The sequence below is a fragment of the Carassius carassius genome, chromosome 5 (genome assembly GCF_963082965.1).
Source record: "Carassius carassius chromosome 5, fCarCar2.1, whole genome shotgun sequence".
Taxonomy (NCBI): domain Eukaryota; kingdom Metazoa; phylum Chordata; class Actinopteri; order Cypriniformes; family Cyprinidae; genus Carassius; species Carassius carassius.
This window is the reverse complement of record NC_081759.1, coordinates 21866777-21883105: the sequence shown is the minus strand read 5'-3', so window position 1 is coordinate 21883105 and position 16329 is coordinate 21866777. Positions and strand designations below refer to the sequence as shown.

General features: G+C 38.1%; 2 protein-coding genes across 2 annotated transcripts in view; one reads left to right on the top strand and one right to left on the bottom strand.

Moving 5' to 3' along the window:
- LOC132141012 (SMC5-SMC6 complex localization factor protein 1-like) overlaps positions 1–16329 on the top strand; it is a 244204-nt gene that overhangs the window by 139809 nt on the left and 88066 nt on the right. The window lies entirely within an intron of this gene.
- The window catches only part of kiaa0825 (KIAA0825 ortholog), a 124388-nt gene that overhangs the window by 61946 nt on the left and 46113 nt on the right, over positions 1–16329 (bottom strand). Inside the window, exons 10-17 of the mRNA XM_059550150.1 lie at positions 14633–14815; positions 14388–14513; positions 10777–10916; positions 6799–6978; positions 5276–5497; positions 4713–5121; positions 2056–2212; positions 1182–1349 (exon numbers count right to left, since the gene is read on the bottom strand). Of these exons, the coding sequence (XP_059406133.1) occupies positions 1182–1349; positions 2056–2212; positions 4713–5121; positions 5276–5497; positions 6799–6978; positions 10777–10916; positions 14388–14513; positions 14633–14815 (1585 nt within the window). The remainder of the gene's footprint in view (positions 1–1181; positions 1350–2055; positions 2213–4712; positions 5122–5275; positions 5498–6798; positions 6979–10776; positions 10917–14387; positions 14514–14632; positions 14816–16329) is intronic.

Below are 16329 nucleotides of genomic sequence, written 5' to 3'. Positions count from 1 at the left end.
CTGGACTAACCAAGGAGGAGGGGGTCCCGAACAAGGCCGCCCCAACGCAATCTATCTATCATGTCTGCACAAGAAGGTTTTTATTCCAATAAGACAGGAATTAATTTATAAATCCATTTGGGGAGGGATGTACCATCATTTATAAAAAGATAAATCAATTTTGCAAGAGAAGTCGTTATTCTTCTCACCGTTGTTCGTGGCGAGCCGCCCAAGGTTTCCCTCGCCCACGAGTGGACCGTCCCTTTGTTAGGGAGCCAAATGAAATCCGATTGCTTTGATAGCCAGAACGTCACTCTTAACTTGAAGCTGAGTTTTTTTTTTTTTTATTGACAAAAGGACAGAAGCGTGCCAACCCCTCCTATTCTTCGACTGGCTGATTGATGGATCGGCATTCGTTTTTTCTGCCTCCATTTGATTTGACAAACAGTGCAGCCACCTGAAGGCGAGGAGGCTTTTTAATCATCCCCTTAATAAGGTGTTTTATGCAAAGCAATGCGAGCGCGAGCGATAAGGAGAAAACAAAAGGGATTAAGAGCACAGCAGCTAGCGCCTAACGACGGGAAAAGAACTTGCATTTTAACCGACGCAAAACTCTGAGCCAAATAAGATAATGAAAGGAAAAGTTCCCCTTGAAAAAGAAGGTTGCAGACTTTCCGGCTTCAAAGGCGTAGCAAAAAGTCTCCAGATATGAGCAGAGAAAACTTTATCCTACCTTTAAGAGAAAGCCAAAAGAGGACCATGGCTCTTGTAATTAAACCTTCAACCTACACCGTCTTCAACACGCAAGGGATGCTTTTTTCCACCCTTTGTTCAAAGCCACATCACACTTGAAGAGTTCACCTTTCAAGTGTTTTCGAATTCTCTGCTCTTTTGCTTAACCTTTTTTAATGTTTTGCTTTGTGTCTTCCCTTCACACTAAAATATAGCTTAGGGACAGAGCGACCTATGGAGAATTGTCGAGTTCATCCTAGAGAAGCAGTTTAAAGTCTCTCAGTCTCTCTCTTATATTCACCTTGCCTGGTGGCCTTGACGGAAAGTTACACTCACTCGAGCGTGAAAGAGTAGAGAAGTAGTTCACGGCATTAACAAACTGCTTTAAATAAAAGTTACGTGAACAACAAGTATTTGGGAGCACTCGTGGCACTCCAAGTTGAAGGCTGAGAAAATAACAAAGGACTAACCTGATCGAACTTGTTACGGCCGATAGAATTGCACTCTGTGAGGGGGTTGAACTGGGTTTTACACTGGTTTTGGCTGCTCGCTTCAGAGGGGAATATGACAAGTCCCAATGGGAAGGCCGGAAGTGGATGTGTCTCTGCATGTGGCGTTAAGATGGACCTCAGTAAACCCTACATAAAAAAAAAACACAATACAAAGCTCATAAACATCCATTCCAATGTAGAAAAATGAACAGGAACCTGGACACGTCTTATTATTAGACTGCATTAAGCAAAACTAAAACACTATTAAAGTGGTCAAATTAATAGTGAGTCTCTACAGACTTCTTAAACACACCATTGGACAAATGAGTACATTTCAACAATTATTACATACCCAATTTTGGACATAATGGCCATTTCTTTTCTCTCTATTCCCCAAGTAATTGGCCGACAATGGTAGAAATTAATCAGTCTATCTAGGAATAGGATTTGAAAACAGGACATTGGAAGAGGACAAAGATATGTATAGATATGACACAAAGAATTGTCCTCAAGATTAGACTTAAGTGAGAGTTGCACTAATTTCCCAAGATGTGTTCTTATTGTTAAGTAGAGCAAGGGGCAAAAAAAGTGTATTGTAAGTGTGGAGAAAGACTTTGACTAATTTGTGAACTGTTCCCTTGAATTTTTAGTATCTCTGTTGTTTAAGATGTTATTTCCCAGTCGCTTTTTCAATCAGGTCAAGGCTGTTAAGAGAGGCCTCGCAGCAGCGTCTGGATGCAGTTGTGTCTCCATGCAGCAGCTCTGCACAGGCATTCCCCTCAGCTTCAGGTCACACTGTCTGCCTCAGGCTAACAGCCACCTAATTGCTTGGTGAAAAACAGCAATTCGCTACCTCATTGAGCTGGATGCTGTGATGGATTTGCCGGAGGTACTGGCTGCCACCTGCTCTATGGCACAGCTCCAGCAGCAACTGCCTTATTTTATGCTCAGTCAGTTCCGCAGGCCCACCTCTATCCTGCGCCGGGCCGCTTTCCACACGCTCAAACACACTAATGGAGGAACACATAAAAGAGAGGGGGGTTAACATGAAATAAATGCTAAATAGTTAACATATTACTCAATTTAAATACTTCTAAAGGCAGTTTTACATGCTAACTGTGAGTTTCCAGTTCATTTTATTGGGCGCTTGTAATTAATACATGAAGTAAATCATTTTTAAATTGGTAAAAATACTACTACGAATGATAATAAAAAAATAATAAAAATAAATCATAAAATGTATACATTTGGAGAAACATTAAGCACAATTATTTGAATCTATAGAAAGGCATACTTTTTGTTTAGGTTAAGGTTTATACAGCTAATACTAATCTAGTGGTGGGAAGAATAAAGATACCATGTCACTCAAATTATATTTCACTATATATATATAGCTACCTTAATATTATATGCTGACTGCTAGCAACAAAAAGCATGCAAGATTAAGGATGAATGAATTCATATTTTATTTCTTCACAGGCGGCTTTAGCAAATCAAAGGTGTTTCTATTCACAACCCAACAACTGACATTTACTGTAGCTTTTGTGACCTTTGGGGATGTGATCAAATATCAAAATAGCAGGAGCTGTTGCCAATTTTCAACAGCACTGAATTGAAGCAGGAATCGTTGTGTTTGCGCTTACACATTTCGCACCAAAATTTGCACGTGCACAAAATGACTGCATGTTGCCAGTTGTGGCAAAACAGTTTAGTCACATGATTTGCTCCATCGAAAAATGAAGAAAGAAACAAAACGTAGTAAGGAGAGTGAGAGGAAGGACAGATCAACCGTTAGAGACACAGTGCCTCTCGCCGTAACCTCAAGGTCCCCTAAACGCACTCATTCCTGTGCCCTTCTTCTCTATCCAGCATGCCTCATCACCCTCACCACACTTCCCATCTGAAACACACTGTCATTGTTTCACCCATTCCTTCTTCCTTCCTTTTTTTATTTTTCAATCACAAAGTGACAAGGAAAGTGTCGCCTGTCAGGCAAGCCTTTAGTTTCAATGACACCGAAAAAAGCGGCGAGGCCCTGGGCAGCCCAGCCGGTGAGTGGGGTGTCAGCACCTGTGCCTGTATCCTTCCCTGTCCATCAGTGTGCAGGTGAAGCAAATGATTGGATCCAGTCAGCGGCTTGATTAATGAGAGGCCCGTCGGATCCGGGACAAGCTATCAATCACGTCATTAGGACCAATGTGCCCCGAAAGAAGCAGAACACCCCCTCCGCCCACGGAATCCACTGCATTCATCTTCATCTGTGCATGCATGCCGTCAAAGCCTGCCAGGGTCACCGTGATGGAGAACAATCATCTTCTCCTCTACAAATTACTTTGCAAAGACAAGAGATGAGGGAGGTGTGTGTGCATGCATTTGTGTGTGTGTTGACAAGCCGGGGTGGAGGGGGGGTGTTTTTCAGAGAACCCGTTTTCCGCCGACACACTGTACGTTGATTGTTTACACCGGAGGCAGTGCCTGAAAGTGAAGGTTATTTTAATGAATAGTAATGGTTCCACTGACTGTCTAAGACAGGCGATACATAATCACTCTTCCTTTTTGCTATCTTCTTTTTTTTTGCCCTGACTTTTTTTGTTTGTTTTTCCCGTCACTGGGAGCAGCGTTTCTCGGAAGACTAAAAGTTTGATTTATTTTTTCCCAGCTCTGTTATGATGCTAAATCATTTTCAATAAGGGTAATTAACTCTGGGGTTTTGTTTTGGACATGACTTAGACTATACGGTAAGAGTTGTTTTTTATGGCAACAATGAAAAATAGCATTAAGTAAAGGTCACTTTTCAAAAGTGCTCAAAAATCAATCGTTTGAAAGAATTATTACTACAGAATCATTATTTAAGGGAGGGGTTTTTAAACTCGGGTTTAGAAAAAAGTTCAGAGAAAAAGCAGTGTTAAAAAAATAAATACGGAATCACAGGTTTATACATAAAAGAAAGTATAGCCAACTTTATAATATTCATAATAGGCATTACAAAAAACAAAACAAAAAAAAACTGAACTGAATAAAGGTCCTCATTATACTCTCATCATTATTAGTAAGCCTCATTTTATACTGCTAAGATGATTTAAAGTACATGATTCAAGGATTGCAACACTTTCTTCAGTGGTTCAAGTCAGATTTTTGCACTCAAATCCTATGGGTGTCATCAAACCCATTTTGATGTACACATATCAAAAGGCTTGAAATGACTAGCTAGAGGCTAGGGGAAAAAAAGAACACACACACACACACACACACACACACAGAAAACAACACATAATTATTTTGCCAAAAGATAAAGGTTGAAGATAATTTCTAAATATGAATGAACTGCAAGATTGAAGTCTTTAAATGACATCAAAATATCAACTGACAGACAATGTAGACATTCATAAATTAGTTAAATGGTTAAACGCTTCAAAATGTCTTTCATATAATGAATATACTTAATGATGAATTTGCTTAAATTGGGATTCATTGGGAAAATATTCCATCAGGCTTCTTTAGAAATCTCACCTATCACAGCAAAGCTTCCGTGCCTTCTGCAGCTGCATGGTGGTCCATTTGGGCCTCTTTTCTTCCAGGCCCTGGAGCACCTTATGGACCAGAGGCTTGGGAACGCCCTTCTGCTGGCCCAGACTGACCTGCAGACATTCCGATAGCAGACTCAGCCTATCCTTGGCCCCTCTCTCCAGGGGCTGTCCAGAGAAGAGCTCCAGGGTGTCCCCATTTTCTAGATCCTGACAGAGGCTGACCAATATGACCCAGAGGAGCAGGCCGGTAGACCGCAGCTGTCGGGCATGCTGGGAAAGCCTCTTCTCTGCCACAGTGAAAAGGAAGCGTACAGGCAGTGGAAGGGAGGCTATGGTTGACGGAAGGTTGGTGTAAATGAAAGAGAGGGCTTGGATAACTAGATGCATGTTGTCTGATAAGAAGAGAGAGAAACGATGAGAGTTGGCTAGATTCTTTTTTTTTCTTAAATAACACTGCACAGTTTCCAACAGATGTTTTATGCAGTTAAAAATGGCACGAATGTTTTATAAATAAATGAATATTACTGTTAATAAAGCTTTACTTACTCTTGTTGGTTTCATTGAACTTGGGATCTTGTGGAATGTAGTTCCACTCTTTTGGAATTTTGCTTAGGACATTTCCTGGAAGGTGTTGTCCAACCATGGGTCCAGACTGGTCTTTATATGCCTGCATCATGCCAACCAGGTGGATCAAAAGTTTAGTAGTGGATTTACAAACAATGGACCTGATGCATTTCAACAAGGCCAGTTCCTCTGGAAGTCTGGAGTCTGGAAGAAAGAGAATAGTCTAAGTTACAGGAATTTAATAATCAATATCAAACTTATTTTGTGTAAATTCATTAGAAACTGTGTAAAAATCTTTATGATTATGTCCTATCTGGTCACAGGACATTACCTCAAAGAAGAAGAGAGACAGAACTCATCATTTCTTCATCTATCTGCAATTTTTCTTTCCAAACAAAAGTGTATTTATTAATTAATTTATTTATTTATTTATGTATTTAAGGTAATAGATTTCAGTTCAACTTTTTGTTATATCACGGTTACATTAAAACTGATCAAATCTACACTACATTTGCAACAATTTAAATGACTTTTATGTATAGATTGTATAGTTTTACTCTTGTCCCAGACACAGATATGATGTAACCAAAGAGTCACATAAACATAAATCAATTTGTGTAAAGATGATTTATATAAAAGTTTTATCATTATCATATCTCATTTGTATAAGTTCCAGGGAAACAAGGGAAAGCAAAATGGCTGAATATTCCTGTGATGCATATATTTCCATTTTTGGACATTGTTAGAAAACAATGAAATAAAATAATGCATTTTAAAAGTGTGTTTTAAGGGAGTTACATTCCTAAACATCCACAGTGCCAAAAAGTACTAGTAGAACAAACAGGTAAATAATTCTTATACCGCTCATTTTCCTGACCAGCCCAATTAGCTCTGCTAAATGGCACAATCAAGCTGCTAAGCAAGCTTTATAAGATTATCTTTAGGGAAGAATGGACATGGTCAATTAAGCTGAAAACACAACACCTTACATCAGAATAACAACATACAATGCACACTCTCCTGCTCCCTCCTCTGTCATTTGTCTAATTTGTGTAACTATAATTACCTCTCTCACATGTAATAAAACACAAAAACATGCAAGCTTCAACTTGGAATTAAACCCCCTGAATCAAAACCGAATCAAAAGGTGTCAGGTCATAATTGCAGTTTCTATGTCAGTATGCAAAATCAATATGGTAACCATTAACACAATGAAAAATGTTCATGCTGTGGCTTTTACAGAGAGGGAAAAGGAGAAGGCAGAAATGTAAATAAATAAGCAATCAAAGAGACGGCTGAAGGTTTAATTATGGCTTTGATTTGATGATGGGCTTCCAGCTGGTCAGATCTGATATTGAGGCAATTAGGGGACACAGTAGGGGCACATGGTGATAGCGGTTTCCAACCGAACTGTAACTGAATGGCCACATCTGACTAAAACAGTGTCCTTTTGAAGTCTAAACAAATGTAGGGCAGAGCATGGAAAAATTCTTGCATGGCTGCACCTGCTAAGTTGTAAAAGTGCTCCCAAAGGTGTCTCTGGTCCAGGTAGCCCTCTAGCGCCCGAGTTAAAGCCCTAGGGAGGGAGTTGAGGGAGGAAAGGATGGAAAAAACAGCTTCCAAAAACTCTGCAGCTGCAGTGTGAGCATCAGGGGACACCTCTGTTCCTCTGTCCACACAGAGACCTGAAAGTACATCATCATGGTTATTTTAAGCGATATCAAAAAATAATAGTAACCACAATGCTACGAATAGCCTAAGACGGCTTAACAATATGATTGGTAAATAAAGTACATATCTAAACAAAACAAAAAAAATAAAAACAAAAGTTTGAGCCTTTTACATATTGCACGATATTTGAGCCAAGCAGAGGAAATTTATGTTTTCTAAATCAAGACATTGTGAAAGGTCCATTTTGAACAAAAAAGCCAATTGACTCTCTGGACAAACACATGAAAGATCCAACCACAACAATGAGATGTGACTGAATGCCCTTGTCCAAATGTTATCAGGCCTGTGGGGTTGTAGAGAATGCAGGATGGTTGTGCCTTTGGTTCAACCCCTGTCAGTCTCGCTTCGTAGAGATGACAGGCGTTTGAATAGGCGATTGAATGCAACGCAGCATTCAATGAGCGTCTTTTATAGAAAGCAGCCTGCTGTTTGCACTTTTTTGACAAATGTTGGACTGTTTTGAAATGACAGGCCTAAATTACCTGTCGTAGTAGAGTGTGCGGTTAGCTAACATTGCTTTGCTTAACAGGGATCCTGAAATCTGCTGCTGCTGAAGGACTGATGGAAATCTACTCTGCTTTCTTTTGGGTACATGTGTGAGAACACTGGTATAGATGCTATTTCAATTACTTTGTGAGATTGTTTGGTTTCTTATTCTGTATTTCACTGTAATTATCAAATCACTAAAGACAGGTTTACATCAAAGCATTCCTGAATGGAATAAATTTGATTGTGAAAAATCGACTCTATATGAGAGGTGGATGGAGAATCGGGGTAAGGGGAAAAGGAAACTTTTTTTTTAATTGATGTGCATTTTTAATTGTTCACAGAGCAAAACATTTATTTTTAGCAATAGTTTAATAATATTTTCCATTCTCCACCATTTCCACAGGGGTTGTGTAAAACCAAGACTTTTTCTATGTACACAAAAGGTCTATTTCTTTCAAATATTGTTCACAAATCTGTCTAAATCTGTGTTAGTGAGCACTTCTCCTTTGCCGAGATAATCAAGACTTATATCAAGACTTTGATTAGACAACATGATTATTGCTCAGGTGTGCCTTAGGCTGGCCGCAATAAAAGGCCACTCTACAATGTGCAGTTTTATCACACAACACAATGCCACAGATGTCGCAAGTTTTTAGGAGCGTGCAATTGGCATACTGACTGCAGGAATGTCCACCAGAGCTGTTGCTCATGAATTGAATGTTCATTTCTCTACCATAAGCCGTCTCCAAAGGCATTTCAGAGAATTTGGCAGTACATTCAACCAGAGACTACATGTAACCACACCACCCCTGGACCTCCACATCCAGCATCTTCACCTCCAAGATCTTCTAAACCCACCTCCTGGACAGCTGCTGCAAAAATCAGTTTCGACACATTCGATGGCGTCTGGCACTTTGGAGAGGTGTTCTCTTCACGGATGAATCCCGGGTTTCACTGTACAGGGCAGATGGCAGACAGTGTGTATGGCGTTGTGTGGGTGAGCGATTTACTGATGTCAACGTTGCGGATCGAGTGACCCATGGTGGCGGTGGGGTTATGGTATGGGCAGGCGTATGTTATGGACAACGAACACAGGTGCATTTTATTGATGGCATTTTGAATGCACAGAGATACCGTTATGAGATCCTGAGGCCCATTATTGTGCCATTCATCCAAAACCATCACCTCATGTTGCAGCATGATAATGCACGGCCCCATGTTGCAAGGATCTGTACACAATTCCTTGAAGCTGAAAACATCCCAGTTCTTGCATGGCCAGCATACTCACCAGACATGTCACCCATTGAGCATGTTTGGGATGCTCTGGATCTGCGTATACGACAGCGTGTTCCAGTTCATGCCAATATCCAGCAACTTCGCACAGCCATTGAAGAGGAGTGGACCAACATTCCACAGCCCACAATCAACAACCTGATCAACTTTATGCAAAGGAGATGTGTTGCACTACGTGAGGCAAATAGTGGTCACACCAGATACTGATTGGTTTTTGGATCCCCCTACACCCCCCAATACATTAAAACTGCACATTTTAGAGTGGTCTTTTACTGTGGCCAGCCTAAGGCACACCTGTGCAATAATCATGCTGTCTAATCAGCATCTTGATATGCCACACCTGTGAGGTGGATAGATTATCTTGGCAAAGGAGAAGTGCTCACTTACACCGATTTAGACAGATTTGTGAACAATATTTGAGAGAATTAGGCCTTTTGTGTACATAGAAAAGTCTTAGATCTTTGAGTTCAGCTCATGAAAAATGGGGGCAAAATCAAAAGTGTTGCATTTATAATTTTGTTCAGTGTACATAAATAGCCACAAGGGGCAGTAAAGGGCATGACAGGTTAATGACCTGCCTCTTTGCAATCATCCATTTACGAGCCACTGAATGAAATGTGATAAATGAACTGCTGGTGTTCCTCAAGGGAAGGGATTCCACAAGCCAATTCTATCCTCCGCTAACAAACCTTTGCAACCTTGACGTGTTGCCAACAAAAACACCTGTTGATTTTCTACTGAGCCTTACAGATGAGTTTCCACTGGAGGCCCTTAATTGGAACAAGACATCGCTATCAGTTCCTCAAAGAATTCCACCAACAAGCTCCTATTTAGAGCACAGCTTAGCACTAAACGCTCCCAAACTGTGCTGAGAGACAGCGACTCGAGCGAGGAACTTTAAAAGAGCTTTCTCTAAACGGCAGACAACCAAGCCAGCGCGTTTCTTCTTAATTAGCCAGGCTGCGGCCAGGCAGTGTTGATTTACGGCGACGTGATTCCCACACCAGAGCTCTCAGCCGAGCTTGGTTATTAATGAGCTCCGCCATAATGTGAATTAATGTGCAAGCACAAAACAGCCTTTAAAGGTTAGACTTTTCAGAGTGGAAGGGAGAAAGAGGAAAATCTTTAAAGGTCATTCACTTTGCTCTCACATGAGTGTTTATTACTGAGCTCTATTGATTCAGAAATGATGAGGAGGGTGATGAGTGCGATGATGAGTGAGTAAAACGACATTCTCACAACAGTCCGGATGAATCTCTGATGCCCCTGAGGATGAAAGACACAAATCCAGGTGGATCTGTCTTACTTTGCAAAGTCAGAAGTATCACATGTGTCTGATTGGGATGATCCTCTCAAGACCTCAGCTAGCATTTACTTGTTATCAAATTCACCAAATTTCAGATTTTAGACTAGCAATTAGTCGTTTCTATGGAATATTTAGCAAGAATGAAAGGACACAGCGTGGTTCCTCTGTGCAGGTGTTGGGGGACTCGAGTGATGTTGTCTTGTGTTGTCTTGTGATCCATTCATGAGTGCACACAACAGCCTATTGAACATAAGAGGAGACGTGCGGAAAGAAGACCCATTAAAAACAGGTGCAGGCTATTAAAAGCAGCAAGGTCACTGGGCCATCCTTACAGCTAATCAGTCTTTCCACCAATAAATTGTGCTAAATTCATTTGTGGAAACCAATGAAAGCGCCGACATGCTTCAAACAGCGTTTACTCGTATTTTCTCATTGCAGGCCTCTCTTCTGTTCTGTAATCGATTTTAAGACTCAAACACATGTGGAGATGAAGCAATATTCTGGCAAGCCAACTAAACTATGTATTTTTTGATATCACGCCAACTTTCAGCATGCTTCTTTAGAGCAATAGCAAAAAAAAAAAAAAAAAGGAAATCACATGCAATCTTTGGTAAGGGTACATGTAAAGTCCAAGAAGTGTGTGTCAGGGCTTTAAGAGTCTTACATGAGTATGAGATGATGATCTGTAGCAGGAAGCAGTCTTTGTGAAGGATGGCTTGCAGAAGTACAGCTGGATTATAACAGGGTTCAGACACCAGTAGCTCAAACAGACATATAGAAGATCCCTCACAAGATGGAAAATCCCTTAAAAAACATAAATAAATAAAGGTCAAGTCAATGTTCAAATGTTTAAAAATAGTCTGACTTTAAAATTTTTCCCCTTTCCTTTTTTTTTTATTTTTCAAAGAACCATCTTGTGTTCACCAAAGCTGCATTTATTTGTAATTTTATTACAATTTGAAATAATTACTTTCTATTTTAACAAGTTTTTAAATGTACTTTATTTCTGTTATGGCATCACATGACCTTTCAGAAAGAATTCTAATATTCTGATTTTTTTATAAAGTCTAACACCACATTACAGTTACAGTTGCTGTGGAAAGAATAGGTAAGATAAACAAAATGTTAGAAATCCAAGGACTTCTACTCTTCATTCAAATGAACACATTAGAACAACAGTTCTTTTACAAAGAATCCAATGCCATGTGATCCTTATTGTGCTCAACCAGATTAAACAGCACTCACACACAGAAAACCATAGACCTTAGTCAGTGTAGTGCCATGTTTGATTTTTGACAGGAATGAAAACAAGACAGTGATAGATGAACATACAGTGTTTAATGGAATGTGTTATTGTTTAGGAATTTGCCAGTTGTTTAGATGACAAAACATCTTCAATTAAAAAATAAAAAACAAATAGAAAAAACTCTAGAAATCCAAGTTGAAATTAGTTTTAAAACATACATGAGATCATATGTCATCAATAACTACTACTACTACTACTACTAATAATAATAATAAAAATAATAAATTATTTGTGGTAAAAGCAGAGAGACTACATGAAGTAATGCATTTTAAATATTATATGTATTAATATTAATATATTAAAGTGTAGTCACATTAGTGAATTTTCAATGAAAAATTATCAATGGAAGCAATGTATGAAATACAGCTAATAAAATACGGAGAACCAATAAAAATACGGAGACCAATAAAAACATAGGTAAACCCGATGTGAAATCCATCTAAGCACAAATACTTCTCCTGCATGTGAATTTCCTTATTTTGTGGATTACTATTGTATAAAAGCAAAACTTTCAGAACAACAGCAAATGTAGTCGCACCTTAATCAGCCAACACAATAAATGTATTATGAAACAGGATGTAAATAAATGTAAAAAAAAAAAAAGTCAATAGTTTATACAGTTAGCAATAGTGAAGCGTTTTAGTAGTCTTTTATGCATATTTTTCTAAAAGTGTCAGAAAAAACATGCCTTGTGAAAAAATAAATAAATACATTTTCAAATGCCTACTGACATCCCAATGGAGTGTCATGCAAAAAAAATAGAGCACTAATTATCATTATTTATTTCTGAGCTTGGGTGAAGAGCAAATGTGAAACTCATAAAGACAGGCAAAGTGAGTTCTGCTACATAACAGGGGAACATTAGGCTTTAGTTAAGCAACAGCTTTGTCATGTCAAAGGGCCAGTAATCCACCCGATATCCCACTTTAACACTCCTGATAAATCTGTAAGCTACACCATGAGGTCAGCTTTCACTGTATCTTCATCTTACACTCATGTAACTAAACAAAGTCTCCTTCCTGTGCATAATGGTCCCTGATTTATTGAGATTTCTTGTCTCTTTTATTACTTTTTTATTTAATAATCCAAACTGTCAGTTGGTTGGAGTGTTTGAGTGAGGAGAAGAGTTTGATTTTGGTGTCTGGCCTCTTAGTTCTGGTGGGGCCCTCACCGAGAGACCCTCAGGGAGTCTTGAACACAGCGAGGCTAAATAAATAAATAAAAATGGAGCAGGCAATAAAAATGCACTCATTTAAATCCCAGCGATTTTGTGGAAGCGGAGCCGGTGGGGCTGACGAGCGGTGATTTGTGTAAGCGGGACATGCGATGATATCCCGCTGGAGTGGGAGTCTGGAGCTGTGCTGGGGGGCTTGAGGAGGGTGATGTGAGATGTGCCTGACATTCTGCCTGGCTTCACAGTCCTCCTACAGGCTCTGTTTCAGCCTTTCACACCTGGACTGAAGACCTGCAGCGCATGTCAGCATAAACAGCATGACTAACTATGGCATCTGCATCTGGCCTGCATTAGGGCCGTGAGTTGGGGGTCTGGTGGCTGCAGTAGTGCATTAACTGTGTTTGTGTGCATCTAACACATGAACGAAAACTGAAAGGCAGTGCTAGCCTCATTTGGGTGAGCTGCAACAACTCACTATATTGTGTGAGTTAGGTGTTTTTCTTGTAATAAAACTTGGTAATAAAGGTATGGAGCAATCTGGTGATGTTTTTGTGTCTTATGCAGATCTTGGTAATGTGTTACAAGTATTTTATTTTTATATAATATTACATTATTATGTAAACAGATTGGAAAACTTTTTGAAGATGACATTACACTGTAGTAGTAGTATTATTTTTTGTATTCTTCTCGATATTATTCCTATTTATTTATAATTTGTCTACTGTGAAACAAAACACTCTCACAAAAGTACACAAAGTACCTAACATGTCAATTTCTGTGAATTTATCCAAAAATGTACTTTTCCTGTACTTTCAAAATATTTTCGCAAAACAAAATGCTTTGTGCTATAATTTATTTAATTTGAGGTTTATTAATTGCATACTACTTAGATAACTAAAGTTATCCAAGACCCTTTATTAATTTATGAACATTATTGGATAATTATTCAGAAATGACTATGGTACCTATTATCTTAAAGACATATGTCCACCTCAGTAGTTGTTATATTTAAATATATAATATTCAAATCATGATTACCTGAAACGTACACTTAGAAATGACAGAATAACCACAAAGTTTGTTCACATGCAATATTGTCAGTGAAATTTTGATTTTGAAAAAATATATATAATAATAATAATACTTTCATTTAGCAAGGAGGACTAAAATGTATTAAAAGGGAAATTAAGGACTTTTAACTTGTTACAAAAGTGTATAGACAGACAGAAACATTTCTAATAAGAGATATTTGAGCAAAAAAGTCAGCATATTAGAATTATTTCTGAAAGATCATGTTACACTGAAGACTGGAGTGATGATGACTGATGAAAATTCAGCTTTACCATAAAAAAAAATGTATTGTAATTATATCAAATTAATATTTGATAATAATATTACTCTTTTTGCTGCATTTTTGATCAAATAAATGCAGCACTGGTTAGCATAAAGATATTTAAACTTTTTTTGTTTTTGTTTTTGTTTTTGTTTATGTTATCGACCCAAATTTTAAATTGTAGTGTAATTCAAACTATAAGACACCTCTGGGGGAAAATGGCTTTAATGAGTTAATCATTCTAACTGACTATGGGCTGAACACTTTTATTTGTTGCTTTAGTCAAGTCAAGTCCCCTGTATTTATATAGTGCTTTTAACAATAATTTGAGTCAAAGCAACTGCTTTACAGTATTAAATCGGAGAATAGTGTGTAGTAATGCAAAAGGACAAAGACTGTGATGTCATCGTCCAGCTCAGTTCAGTTCAATCAGTATCTGTGCAATCTATGTGCCATCAGTACCTCAGCAGTTCCTCTGTGAATAGTTTTGGGTTGATAACACTCAGCCACTTTGTTTCATGACTGTTCACTCCCTCAGAAAACTTTGGAGTACTGCTGCCTCCTCCTCCACAGCCTCCTTGAAAAACCCTAGACAATAAAAATAAATATATAAATATATTGAGAAGAGGGGAATGCATTTTGATCAATGTACTAATGTTGCCTCTTTAATTCACAATAATCCAACAAGTTGTTGTGACTCATGTTACCTGTGCAGCTCTGCTAGAGGTGATGTAAGGACGATCAGTACGGTCAGTAGCTGGTTACACAGGCTGTGTATGGCCCACATCCAAGATCCATGGGCTGCATCAGGCCTTAGCAACTCCTCCACAGAGTCACACACACTCCACATCAGATGCTCCACGCACAGCAGAATAGCTGAAATATCAATCCTGGAGGAGGCAATGAGACACCACATAATAGGAATAACTCACTGTCACACTGTGCCCTAACCAACATTTTCTAGCAAGAAGTCAAATGTGTAATATGTAATATGTGCTTTTTGATAGAGCTATACTATATTGGCATATTTGCTTGTTGATCATTTATTTTTGGATATGAATAGGAAGATTTTGAGTGGCGATAGCCTAAATAATGCTGATACATACTGTATACTAACCCATAAAATCACGCTCAAAAACTGCATTTTTCAGGACTGGCTAATGCACATGCAGGTTCTAGAGTAAACAAACAAGTGATGCTTCTGCCAAAAAGGCAATGGACTCTGTTCATTAAAAAGCAAAGCCCATTCTGACAAACTCCATATTAAGCATTATGACTTTGCTCTTATTTGTTATTTTAATTAATAGGCCATTTATGCTTCATACTGTCACTGAAACAGGCCCAATAAATACTGCTGTCATGCAGTCAGTATGTAAAACTCAATCCAATATAGTGGAAATGTAAGTTCTTTTACGATTTAGAGTTTATTAATAATTAAAGATTAATTTTATTTGAGTGTTATATTACAGCATGATGGCAAATGTGGTATACAATACCGTTCAAAGTTTGGGGAATGGTAATACCATTGAAAAATAATTTTTAAGTCTCTTATGCACACCAAAGCTTTTTTAACAATATTGTGAAATAATATTACAATGTAAAATAACTTTTTTTATGTTAATTCATTTTCAAAATGCAATTTATTCATGTTATGGCAAAGCTGAATTTTTAGCATCTATTACTTCAGTGTCACAAGATCTGCCAGACATTATTCTAATACACTGAAAAAAAAAGATAAACGCAACACTTTTGTTTTTGACCCCATTTTTCATGAGCTTAACTCAAAGATCTAAGACTTTTTCTATGTACACAAAATACATACATTTTCTATGTATCAAGATGCTGATGAGACAGCATGATTATTGCACAGGTGTGCCTTAAGCTGGCAGGAGTAAAAGTTCAGCTTATGAAAAATGGGGGCAAAAACAAAAGTGTTGTGTTTATAATTTTGTTGAATATATGTTGATCTGCAGACCAAGAAACATTTTTTTTTATTATTATCAATGTTAAAAAATATTTGTGGCTGCTTAAAATGTTTGTGGAAACATTTATCAGATAGATGCTATTTTTTTCTATATATATACATATATATGACACAATAGGACAGTAGACCTGACAGGAAGTAAAGTGGAAGAGAGAGAAAAGTCGGGACTCCTGAAGCACAACCGCACTATCAAGGCTATCAGCACCGACATATTTCAGGATTCTTTGATGAACAGAAAGAACAGCATTTATTTGGTAAATGTACAGTAGTTACTGTTACATTTGATTTTATGCAGACTTTTATGCTGAATAAAAGTATCAATTACTCACTCCAAATTTATGAACTGATGTAAAAATTTTAAAAATAAAGAAAATCAGCATGAAAAATTACATATCCAATATCACCCACTACTATATCAAT